Genomic DNA, 13367 nt, shown 5'->3' with positions numbered 1-13367 from the left:
CTAGAAACAAAGGGGCATTACTACAACAAAATGGCCGCCGCCACACAAACAATCTGTTGATCCCCAGGCTGTGACAGGAAATGGACTTTTAATTGAGAACTTCTGGATAGCACACTGCTAATCTGGAGGCAATTACACACACACACACACAGTGTTTGTATCAGTCGTAGGCATGTGCCCCCCTATGGCTGGAAACTCCACCGATGCGCGAATGCTAAGAAAAACACGCTAATCGTTCATCCATGAGACAGTTAACAGCCTTTTCCTTCCTGAGGCCACTTGCTTGTGGTAAACCTTCCACAACATGGTAGCGAGCCCTTTGAGTCCCGATAAAACCTCCTCATATCTCCTCACCTCCAGCTGGGCGTCCCTGTCGTCCACCACGTGTTTGAGATGAAAGGCCAGGTTCCGGGACAGGCTCGCCAGGTCCTCGGCGGGCACGTCCCCACTTTCCAGCCACTGCAGGTCCACGACGTTCTCGTGGTTGTGTGTTACCTTTAAAAAGTACACTCTAATGTCAGTGAGAAGATGGCGGGAAGACACTCGTGTGAGGGACGCTCACCTCTTGGATGTGGGATGCGATGGCAGCTTTGGTGTGGAAATCCAGAGTCTGGATGCGTTCGATGTAATCTTCTTTTTTCTCACACTGGGGACAGAAAAAAATCTTGCTTGGCCACGTGCATTATGAAATTATTTTTAATATAAAAAAAAAAATCTAACTAAGAACAGTATTTCCAAATTCAAACCATGAGGCGGCACTTACCTGAACAGCACAGCCTAGAAGCAGCAGCAGGAGTTTCTTCATCTCCTCCAGACCTCGCTCTAAAGATCACAGAATTATTTTTAAATCCTTCCTTGAAGAAAATTGAGTGAACATCTGTCAGTGAGCCTTACAGGCCTCGACTCATCTTCTGGATTTCAACCAGGTGTTGTGAAGCTAAATATGCGTGTGTCGCAATGAGTAAGCATAAGACACGACGGCTGCATTGCTGTTTTGGGTGTCGAGTCGTGACATCGTGATTTACGAGGGTGTGCAACACTGGCAATCAGACGAAAAAGAAGATCGCTAACCTCCGACTTTACCCCTTTTGAACACGAGATAGAAGCCGGGAACAATAGTGCTCACTTTGTAAAGCCTGACCAAGCCGTGAAAAAGGTCACAAACTCATCAAGTCCGTAAATACATATAAAAAAAATTCAAACAGCATTTTCAAAAAGTTCAAGGGCGTATTGAATATGATTTGGTTTTTCAAGTGTACCTCATGTCCCATGAGTGTTAAGCAGATAATTGATGCTCACAGCGGGACTTTTGGAGAGCCTAGATGAGTTCATGTCTGACAAAGGTCAATTTTTTTGCCGCTGCACGGCTTAGCGGGAACTTCTATTAGCGCTGCCGCTTCCAGACGGGGGAGCGGATTTAGCTCGGCAGCGAGGATAAGCAGGACAAATAATGGATAGCGAGCAAGACAGCAAGGAGACGCTGCAGGAAGGAGAGATGAAAGGCAGCGAGACAAAGGAACTCACAAACAGAGATGGGGAAAGGGACAGATGAGAAGTTTGGGGGGGGGGCATTCTCCATTTATCTATCATCCCTTCTTTTGAATCATCTCTTGCTTCCTCTTCCTGCTCGATCATCAAGGACACTGACTCACCCTGCCTTTCAAAGCGTAAATGACAAGTGGTGACTCATCGCTATAATCGCCTCAACTGCGGGATCAATACACTCACTCGGCATGACTTGCATATTTGTGATTAGAAAAAAAAAAAAAAAAACGACGCACACAGACAGTCAGATGTTGCTTTGCCGGGAATCATTTAATGAGCCTCGTTGTCGTAAAGGATCAGCGAGGAAAAGTACCCAGAAAGATAATAATTAAAATGATTTATTGGCATTATTATGAAGATTTGCTTTTTTTTTTTCCCTTTATAATTCAACTGCATGCAAGTATCTAGGCAAACTTTGGTTCAAGCTTCTGTCAGCTGTCGGTGAACAACAGTTGACTCGGCACAGGTGCGTTTGTCACTCACAATGTCCTTTTTTTATATTTAATGAGTCATTTAAAAACAAACATGACAATGTTTCAATCCACAGAGCTCTCCCTTCATACCACGGATCAGTTTGGGGGTCCGTACAAAACAAAAACAACATTGACGGTCAGCAAAAACATGAGCCAGATGACTTTTAGGACCACACAGAGGCGGCAGTGTGCATGCCTGTTGACATTTACACGCGAGCGAGGCCATCAAAACGAGATTTCGTCGGGAGCATTCGGGTCGAACAGTAAGTTCCCACTGTTGGGGAGGAACCCCTCCCCCCAACCAACAACCAACCAACGAGAACATAATAAAAGCCACATGTTCCAACGACTTGCAGTGAGCAGTCGCCGGGCCAGATTTGTTGACTGACTGAAGAAGAAAAAAAAAATATTTGTCTTGAATTTTCCAGTCTGCTTTGGTCCGCTAGCTCCAAGCCACCACCCGTAACTGTCTGTTATTTTAAAATGACATCACGCTAGTTTGAGTTCAGGCTCCTTTTTTTTTTTTTTTTTTAATCAGCCATTTAAATGCAAGCACCTATAAATAGAAGAGCCTGCAACCTATTTCCAATATTCAGGACAGCGGTTCTCGTTATTCCGACAATAAGCCAGTTATCCTTCGGCGCAGGCGCCCGCGGCAGCCTCTTATTGTTCGTTTATTTACCCATGGCGCGTTTAAATTAAAGCCGTGAGAGCGGAAAGGCCATGAAAGAGATGATGTGATGGCAAAGGCGGCGGTGAAAGAGAGATAAAGGTGGGCCGAGTGAGGAATTGGACGGGTTTGATGAGAAACGTTGTAGGGAAACACGATATATAAACACACCCCAATAGAAGGTAGCAGATTTGGGCTACCGAGGTCAAACCGATCACTGTGGCGTCAGCGTGAAATGTAAACGTTTTAAGACCGTGGAGCTTTGAGACGTATCCAATGTCGGCGCCGGGTTCAGTGGGTCAAAGCAAAATGTTTTATTTTCTGTAATCCGTAATTTTTTGTCAACATGCTGCACGGAAGGGGAAGTCTAATTACTGGAGGGGGGGGGGTGACGACATTTCAGTGTCGCAAGAAAAACTCATTTGAAACATCAAAGCGGCGGAAAAATGAAATCCGGTTTATCGTAGCATTGTAGCGATGCGATGAAAGTGAAGCTGCGGAAAAAATCGCTCGTGACCGCCGAGTGAACTCTTGAAAATTCGAAGTCCCACCCCAGCAAAATTAAGCGGAAGGCTTACCGGTGAGAGGGTTCCGGCCCAGGACCAACACATTGGGTAGGGGCATCATCACCAGCTGCTGGAGTGTCTCCTGTTATGGACAAAAAAAATCAAGTCAATCAAGTCAACTCAAAGGAGACCCCATTAGGTGACTCACGCGACACACACAATTACGACATTGTCCGGTTTAGCGCCACATCCTTCCAAAGCAAACACACGTGGGTCAGAACCTTCCTTTTGGCCATTCAAGTCATTTGAAGGCGGGTTAAACCCAGGTCAGAATAATTCAAACAGGAAGAGGGTGGACAAGGAGTAGGGGGTCGGGGGGGGAGTATTTCCTGCCAGATTGATACACAAACAAACATGGCGGACATCCGCAAAAAATCAGGACGCACTTTACTGATCTGTAATTTCTCAGGTGGTCAGCTAATTTAAATATTTCAGTTGAACTTGTTCCATGACCAAGATTGCGATTTAGTACGATGAATGTTCCTGAAATGGAGTGTCGGACATTTTCCAACACATACTATCAACAAATACACAATGGACTTTGTGTCGAAACCATTTCCTGGCTTTAGGATTTGACACTGGGACAGAAATAAACGAAAAAAATACCAACAACAAAAAAACCAGCTGATTGCATAAGAGAAGTGGGAACTCTGTGCTCCACTTACATTCAAGCGACAGATGGACGATGACAATCTGGCATGAGAACGGAGGACATGGACTCTTTTTAGCATCTTGGCAATATTTACATTGTGGCAAGAATTGAAATTCATGACCAGAGTGGAAAAAAGTGTCATTGATGTCACAGTTGAGTTAAACCTTTGGTGTCATGAGAGTGCAACACTGTGATTTTTTTCATCCGATGCTTTCTGTTCAAGATGTCACGAGACTCACCGAATTAGGTCAAACTGAATCCTCAACACATCCAGTTATTGATTGATGATTATTGACAAAATGTCCACTACATCTGCCGGCACCTTTCCCCAACTCACCCTACAACGTGAAGGAAAGGCATGACGGAATAAAACGCTTTGAGGATTAGCAGCGAGCTAATACGACAGCTAAAACACAGCTGCCTAATATTGCTCTCAGATTATCCCGGCGGTGCGGCTTTAGCGGCTCTCATGCATAAAACATGGACACTGCGGGTGGAAGAACCAGCGAGAGAGATGCAAGGTTGTCACGGCGATGCGCTGCTAATATCAAGAAGGCGAGCACGTGTGTGCGCACCTTCCATCCTCATCCCCGTCTTATATCGTGTTGACTCGTCAAATAGAAAACTCCGGTTAATTATGTCACATGATGTCACTTCATGTCACGACAGTATTGCAAAAACGGCAAACTCAGGAGGGAGCCGTGAAGACAAGCAGAGGCGAGAAGGAAGAGGGGGAGGATGAAGTCTTGATTCCATCACTGCCCACTCAAAGCGCGACCCCCCTCCTCCTTTCCACATTTCCTCCCCCCTCCATGCCGACTATATTTTCCCGTTATTGATTCCGGCAGGGAATCTCAGTCGCTCGGCTGTAGCTCATCTTCCATCCCACGGAGACGTTTAGACGCATTGATGGAGAGGCGTGTTGGGTCAAGGGGGACGTATCACAACACAAAAGCCAAGACTGGTTCGCTTGAGTTACAGTTGATGGATAATCATAAATAACGTCGGCAGCTAATCAAACATATTGACAGGCGTCGTCTTGTTTGAGAGCCTTTTCAGGTTGATGCTCAATTTTGGAGCGTCATATCCAGAACCCTTTTAAAAAAAAATAAAAAACGATTTTTTGGTGGTGTTAAATGTGAGTCAGTGGACAGGTTCTCCACTGTTTCCATCTCACAGTGAGCCCTGTCTGCTTTACTAGTTCCCCCTCACCTCCCACCTTTCCGCCCACTTCCGCTAACGGCGTATAGCTTCAACAGGGGGGCCGATTGTGACGCTTCTCGTGTGTGTGCGCCTGAACCCTTAAAAGCATGAATCACACCCATTCTGCAGCCCCACCGAGCCCCGTTGCCATAGAAACGGGGGGGGGGGGGGTGAGAAGACTCCAGTAGTATAAGCTCTGCATGCCCTAATACGTACAGTGCAGTACAGTACATGTGCAAACACACACACACACACACACATCTCTCTGGGGTACTTCTCTCTGCAAACTCCACCAACAAAAGAGAAGAAAGGCACTTCCTCTTTTTGTCCAAACACGCACTTCCACGGAAAAGCCACTTGACACCTGATCTAACAATCGCTGCGCAAAAAGCAGTGTCGCAATTGGACGCACAACAAAGAACCGATATTGGCACGAAACATATTCTAGAACAAAAATGTACTTTTTAATTGCTTGCATGGCTAATGGTTGTGAACGTCCCCTTATCATGATTACCGTGAAGGCCGCATCATCAACGACAACGAGTGGTGAGGAGCATGTGAGCGTGCATGACAACACGCATTTGCCCCACGGCGAGCGAGCACATGCCCTAATAAACCGATTTACTCGTGACTCGCCGAAAGGGGCGAGCCGGCGTGGGGGGAATTCCGGGCTTGATTGGAATATGTGTAAACGTTGTGACCGAGTCCATATAAAAATAACTGCTGGCGACTAAAATAAGAAGGCTTCAATTTAGTCACGAGCAAGCGTGCAGTGCGTCGCTACAGAATGTGAGGGAGTCTTGTTTTCTTTTTTCTTTTTTGCTTTCAAAGATGAACAGAGCATCTTTGTGAGCCACGGCAGACTTTGTTATTGCATGCGTCAGCTCGCGCTTAAGTCACTTTGCACACCCGAGGGAAATTAGCAGGATGGATGTTGTGATTCAGAGAGAAGCAACAGCTACGGAATGATAATGTTCATCATGTACCTGGAACTCGCACTTCCTCATACTTCGTTTCGGGAATTAAAAGGTTCCCGTCGCTTCTCGTTCGAGCGGACAGAGGTCGTGCAAATCAGGTCGCCGTGACAAATACAACCGAAACCGACAACGAGTGACACGGCAAGATGGAACGTCGCGATGTGAAGAAATAAGAGGAAGGGAGAAGTGAGAAGCCACCAAAAAAGCAGGCAAGAATGTAGCTCAGCTAGCCAGAGCCGCATAATCGTACGCCCCCGGAGAAAGTCAAAACCGAGGCCGCTAAATTAAAATGTGGCCCAGTTTAGACTTAGCCCACTAAAAAGAAATAGAAACCTTTGCTCGACAGCTCAAACATGACTATGTAAGATTATAGTCAGGCGGAAACACGCTTTCTAGATGACCACATCTGGCCGAATATGATCTGTTCACCATACTCTTCAATCAAAGCGTGAAGGAGCCCCCGTCTAGACGTTGAAGGCCTCCTACGCAATCTGCCGAAACCGAACCTGAAAAGTTTGAACCCACACACCAGTCGCGTATAAGCTAACGTTAGCCCGCGCGTTAACGTTGTGTTTTATGGGACGAAGGGCCAGAAGCAAAGGCATGCAGGAAATGGGGGAAGGGCAGCAAGGTCTACAAGTGTCCGCCTTGGGTGCTTCCACAGCGGTTAATAAATTTGATTTTCCCCCCGACACCAGAGTTTAATTCAATAAAGCCTTGAAAGAGAAGTCGTTTTGCCCACGTGTGCATTACTGGACATTTGCTTTAACGACGGGGCGCTCGCCATCAAAAACCAACATGTAAATTGAAAAACAAGATCAAGAAGTGGGGAAGGCAGTGGAGCGTACCAAGTCGGCCGCGGACACGAGCAGGCTCAGCTGCAAACCTGTTAAGACCATTAGCTTGGACAGCAGAAAGGGTTCGCAGCCATGCGGCTCGGGAAATGGGAAAAACCGGTAAGGGACCAAAATCACCACAGGAAAGCGTAATCTGGTTTAGTCATCCACAGAAGCGGAGACTGAAAACCAAGTAGGAAGCTACAGTTCATTCTGAATGGAATCTGCATGTTCACGGGTCAATTTGACCCACAGCATGCGAGCTAGAAGAGCTTTGCATTTTGCATGAAGGCAATTTGACATGCAGTATAAAAGCAGCAATTAAATCCCTAAAGTGCCGTTTTGGGGCGTGGCAGGACTTGGACCTGTCGGTGGTCCCTGAGAAGCTGAGCTTGCAGACGCACATAAGTGGCGGCATGGTTAAAAGCCGTCCGTCCGAGAGATGAGCAGAGAGGATTAAACCAAGCGGTGCAGACACAGCGGGCTCATCGTTTGCTTGCATTGTCTCTCGTCCATGCACTCAATGAGATTAACCAAGCAGAGGTGTTAAAAGAAACAATCTTTTCGCCTCACTTGAGCTCCTCTTGAGCGAAGAAAAAAACAATGATCAATAGCTTTTCCATTCACCACCAGATAGACTAAAAAGGTCTGACTTTAACTCTCAGTTAATCTTGACCTTCATCTGATCCAACCTGTTTTCTTGAGGAGCTAAAACAGAAAGAATATCATTTCTACCTGATAGTAGGCTTTGATCTGCCTGATGAGAATGGAAAGGTTCTGGATGCGCAGCGTGGGGTCATTGTTCACCTTCTTGTTGGTCCTCTGCACTGTGGCCTTGGGATTTCTGGTGGGAAGATAGATCAAAATGATGTCATTCAGTAACATTAGTGTTCATATTCCATGTTGAAATCATGAGATGTATTCGGAATTTTCTTACACACTTCTTCAACCATCTTATGTTGCGGGTCAAAATGACCCGTGTGGAAATTTTGGTATTGAAGGCTTTCAAAGGTGGTGCCTGGCCTGGTGAGTCACGTGGGTGTCAGCCAATGAGACTGCACCGTTGGCTAGCTGTTAAGTGGCTAACCCATTAGCGTCTCGAGTGACTTAGCATGAGTTGCCGTTTTCAGCAGCTCTTTTTACGTGTTGAGAACAATCCGTGCGCTGACACAAAGTGGTGTCTATTACCTTCTAAGCAATTCCTCCTGTCCTGTCCGTGTACATCATGTAGCTAGCTAGAAGCGACTCGATTTAAACGCGTGTCACCCAAGGTAGCGTGCATGACGAGCGGCGTTATCGCGGGTGTCAACACGCTCGAGAACATTCCGCACACTCACGCAAGGATCCACATTTCTTGACATTTGCATATCTGCCCGAATTAACTCGACAACAAAGGCCTCCACCATGATCAAAGCGCTTCTCAAAACTTTTTATTTATTATTATCACTGTTTGTTCACTTTGGCTTTTGTTCTAAAAGCGGCCTTCTGTTATGTATGGACGACGGAAAGCACAGATGCGACACGCATGCATGCATACATTCACAGGAGGTCGTCTCCTCCCCCCACACACTTGACCCTCATATTTAGGTCACCTCGTATAGACTGAAGTCGATTTTCACAATTGTTAGCTGAGGCTTTTCACATTTACTAAATGAGGTCTTGCACTTAGCAATTAGCAACAATCTGCTAACAAATTTGAATTCCAACTCAAAACAGACCATGTTGTCTCGACTTGGCCGATGCGTTAATTAGTCTTTTGATCCCGCCCCCGCCCTCCCCCACTATTAATGCTAATCAGAGACACGGGGCTCTTTTTAATGGGTTGAATTAGCAGTCACATGACCTGCCTCACACACAAACACGTGGGCCCCTTAGGAGTACATAGTAGGGGGTCTATTTAACCCCTTAATTAAAAAAGTAGAGGCTGTAATCCTGTCAGAGCGAGGAGCTTGGGCGGGGGAGCAATGAAATGGTGGTGGCCCTTCCACATTCCATGACACTTAAGGGTCATGTGAAAAGCAAAAAAGTCGCCGGCCTGAATCCAAAATTTGGCTGAATACAAAAAACATCTGTTATATGGCAAACGTGCAGGAAGTATTTCGTTTTGTCTGGAATTGTTATAAGGTTTCATCGAACGTAATGTCCAAGATGCTTTCAGAGAGACACCTGGAATTTGTTTCAAATGAAAAAAAAAAATCTGTTCGTGAGGGACATGGCAGCCCAGGATAAGAAAATGCCATCCAAGTGCTGATACTGCACGAATGGAACCCCCTGGGGAACACCAGGCGACAAAATAAGGATTAAATTCTTTCGGCGGTGGGTGGAAAAAATCCAAGATCTTCACCCCCTTGCTGTTCCTGCTGATACATCAAACTTAAGGCTTTGGGCAGACAAATAGATTAAGGAGGGACGGAAAGACAGACAGGCACACAGACAGTCGATAATCCTAACCATCGCTTGTGTCGCCGAGCCCGAATTCAGCAGCCATTGGGGATTTCGCCGTTCTCCGATTGGCTGCGTGCTTTGCGGACTCGTGTTAACCTATATATGACAGCCTGCATTAACATCAGCATGGGCGGCCACGCACACACGCACAAAAAGGGAAAGGAAAGGCTTCGTTTGGCCACGTGTCTGTCCAAACATAGCCGGAGCGTGTGTGTGGGTGTGATTACACAGACACACAACTAGCATGGGAGCTAAACCGCTAACAGGAATCAAGGGGGGGGTGAGCATTTGCTTATTAGCATCAATGCTAACGAAAACCTGTTAAATCAGAGAATGTTGGAAGAGCCCAAAAATGTTTGACATTCTTTAAATGTTTAATATGTACTTCAAAACAAAAGCTAAGCTTTTGTTTTTTTAGAAAGTAAATACACATGAAGTACTTTGGTATATTTGGAGAGCAAGTCGCTCTTCTATGGTGACAGTAGCGCCACATGAACAGACCATGTGACCTCGCTATGTTAAGAATTTCCTTGACTTTTTTTCGTTTAATAGACTCCCCCCCTCCGCTTTGTCTTTGTTTCTTCCATTCTTTACATTCCAAAGTTGGACGCAAATTCCATCAACAATTGCCCCCATCTTCCCGACAGAGCTAATAGCATCTCCTGGACGTTATTTCTTCATCAGAAAAAAAAACAAGGCCCTAATTGAGTTTGGTTTGCACTTCATTTCCGAACCTAATGCGTTTTAAATGCAGCTCCTGGCAAAGTGGCTAACGCTACATGGGAGGCTCTCATCTCTAGCGTGGAACAGATGGAGGAAGTGTCGAGTCTGCATTAATGCAGCACATCAGCTCCAGCATTTTACATTGTGTGTTAGCATCAAGCTAGCAGAGCCTTTTTGTTTAGTTTGACAGTAAACCTCAATTGGCTTCATCAGCGTGTGAAGTTTGACCATTTCTTTGAGGGTTAGCATGCCCTTGGTTGTGGCACTTTTTAAGGTTCACATAAACACATCATTGCTTAACGCCAGACGCAAAGACGACTGCCAGGAATGTCGGATTTTAAGGCAGAGCCTGCACTTCTTTACAGATTTCCAAGAGCTGTGTGGTTTTGCCAGTGAGGAGGAGCGAGGCGTGCCAACTTCCAACATCTCAGCAGCAGCAGCACTTCTGCATCCCTGCAGCTGGAATTTCAACTATGTCAGCCGGAGCTCGCCAAACAGAAGCTCGAAAGAAAACAAGAGTAGAAAGACAGCGGGGAAGGGGCAGAGGAGATGAGGCGCGAAGGAAGGATGAGGGAGAGAACGAATAAGTGCTAAGAGGAAGTAAAAATAAGCCGAGTGTGAAGCAAGTCGAAGATAAGACACACACGCTGGGAATGAAAACGGCACTGTTCGTGTATGTCGTTAGCTTTAGCACAACGTAGCCTCTGTTGATTTTGGAGTCAAGCCTCAGTTATGTTAGCGACTATCAAAGAGCTACATTGTGTGTATCGCTACACATCTGGAAGAATAGTTTTTCCAGATTGATTTATTTATAATTGGATCAATCTGGAATGCAGCACCACAGGAATGCCCCAAATAAAAGCAACTCCAATGAGGATTGGGGTGTCAAGATTCTTTTCATTCTGTCATATGTCAACATTTTTAATTGGCTCCGCCTCACGGCGTGGCCGAGCTAATTGGTTTGACAGGAGTGAGGAGGTCATCTAATTGGCTGGGTAATGACAGTCATGAGAGGACAGAGGTGGGGGGAGGGAGGGGGTTGCCAAGGTTACCATCTGGGCGTCGGGAGTAAACCGTTAGATAATCCCGACGTCCCGCCGCCGTCTTCTGGACGGCACGATTCTCTTTGTTTTTGGTTGACCGTAAACTTCCAATGAGAGTAGCAATAAATAAATTTATCAGCTACGATAGTTTTTTTTTTTTAGCTATCGCACCAGCAAAACAAAGCTCTCTCGTAACGCATTCCAATTTAGACAATTATTAACAAGCTGGTGTTGTCACGGGAATAAAGCGAGAGAGCAGACAAAGACCCGCCGTATAAACGCTACAATCTGACCGTCACAGTGGGCCTTGTGTGTGGATCGCTTGCCAGGATGAGACCACCGACAGCTGCCTGACTGCAAAAACAAATGTCCACATGCACGCGTGCGCACAAATACACACACACTGTGTGTGTGTGTGTGTGTGTGTGCCATGCTGAGATAGAATCATTGGGAAAAAAAAATGTACACACAAAGCTGTGACTGGCCATTTCCTGTCAGGCTGCATACAGCTGCCAAGCTCGGAACACTTATGCCCAGTACGCTACCCCCACCAAACATCTTAATGTGACTGTCGACGTTCAAACCAGCCAATTTGCAAAGCGGCAGAGGAAGCAAATGGATGAAGAAGCCAAGCAGAGGCAGGAAACCAGTAATCAAAGCTGTGAGTAAGATTTTCACATCATGCTGCGTTCATATTACATCGCACAGGCAAATAAAATTTATATGAGTGGAATTCTGAGTGACTTGTCACAGTGGAATTTTTTTCTTCTCATCTGTGAGGCAGACATGATCATATCAAGTCCACCGTACTACCAAACATGAACATGGAATAAATGAACCCATGTGACCCGTCTGTGGCCCACATTCGAGGTCCCATTGTGCACAGCCTACATTCGCTCCCTGCAGACAGCTTCTGGAAGCTTTCTTCAAGAATTGGTTGATGTGTGCCTCGAGGGCGAGGTAAGGCTGGAAGGGCGACTGCGCATTATAGGCCTTGCTGGACACTCGATTAGGTACACCACTGATGAATACAAGGTCGCTTTGAGCGAGTTTCAGCAATTCAGTCATTTATTCAACCGAATGTCCCATCGGATAAAAAAAGAAGTTTTTTTTTTTTTAAGTAGCACTGTTTTGGACCTTCATTAAATGTTTACATGACTCTTATCAATAACAAAGACTGTTCATAGCTAGTTGAACGCTTCATGTTTACAAACATGATCAAGCACCACCTTCAACACACGAACAGAGCTGGCGCACCCCCTTTTACCCTCCCCCAAAAGCCCAAACAGAGTCTCAGTTCATAGCCAAAATAAATTGTGTGACACTTTTTAATCACATGCACCCTCCCCCTGGAGGTTTTTTGACCCTGACTCTTGGAGATGTCGCATTGCATTCGGGGGTACTCACATCTCCAGCATGACCTCATTGAGGTAAACTCCATCCACCAAATGGACATATTCTGACAGTTTGCTGCCATCTGTCACTGTGGGCTTCCCCACCGTCTTCACCTGAGAGAGGGGAGGAGGAAGAGGAGTGGGGGTAATCACCACACCTCAAATAATCAATTGGACTACATTGTGTTGGGTGACTTACCCAGCAGACCAGCGGTGACAGCATGAAGTGCTCCAGCAGGGGGCTAAAAACCTCACTTTCCATATTTTTACCAGCTCGTTGATTCAAGTATATGGAATGAAAATGAGGAGGGAGGGATGTGAAGTGTAGTTGCTTTAGACTCCACTCATGTGGTTGACTGGTTTAAAAAAAGGCGCATTTCGGCGGCTTGGAGCGGAAGTTGGATAGGATGAAGGGGGTAGAGAAAAATAAAGGTTATTCCACAAATGTCTCGACACGAACCAGCTGTTCTCCCGAAGCCATTTCCAAACCAGAAGCTTTCGAGAAAAGGCGGGTAGATCCTGGGATGTAAGATTAAATAGAACCTTTTAAATAGATGTGAAATAAAAAAAAGGTGTATATAATCCAGCCTTTTTTAGATTCCAAACAGCAGTCCTTCGGTCGTCAAAAAAGTACGTGGCTCTCCATTCATTCCCTGGTCAATAATGAGACTGAAGAGCAGCAGCTGAGGTCGAAGCACCGCCCCTTCTCTCTCTCCATCCCTCTCTTGCTTCCTTGCGCGTAACCTCCGAGAGAAAAAATAGGGCGTGGAACATAGGTTGTCGGTTTGTGCGCGCGCGTGTGTGTGGAGGGGGTATTTTTAAAATAATAATACAAATAAT

General features: G+C 45.9%; 1 protein-coding gene across 3 annotated transcripts in view; it reads right to left on the bottom strand.

Moving 5' to 3' along the window:
• Window positions 1-13367, bottom strand: part of ccdc88ab (coiled-coil and HOOK domain protein 88ab) — a 30191-nt gene that overhangs the window by 16514 nt on the left and 310 nt on the right. For all 3 annotated transcript variants that reach the window (XM_088384810.1, XM_088384811.1, XM_088384813.1), the window contains exons 2-8: window positions 12727-13271; window positions 12541-12641; window positions 7658-7766; window positions 3267-3336; window positions 764-822; window positions 563-646; window positions 355-495 (exon numbers count right to left, since the gene is read on the bottom strand). In XM_088384810.1, the coding sequence (XP_088240936.1) occupies window positions 355-495; window positions 563-646; window positions 764-822; window positions 3267-3336; window positions 7658-7766; window positions 12541-12641; window positions 12727-12789 (627 nt within the window). In that variant the 5' untranslated portion in view covers window positions 12790-13271. The remainder of the gene's footprint in view (window positions 1-354; window positions 496-562; window positions 647-763; window positions 823-3266; window positions 3337-7657; window positions 7767-12540; window positions 12642-12726; window positions 13272-13367) is intronic.

This window comes from Syngnathus floridae, chromosome 9 (genome assembly GCF_059516105.1).
Source record: "Syngnathus floridae isolate MCC-2025c chromosome 9, RoL_Sflo_1.0, whole genome shotgun sequence".
Taxonomy (NCBI): Eukaryota; Metazoa; Chordata; class Actinopteri; order Syngnathiformes; family Syngnathidae; genus Syngnathus; species Syngnathus floridae.
This window is presented reverse-complemented; position numbering and strand designations above follow the sequence as displayed.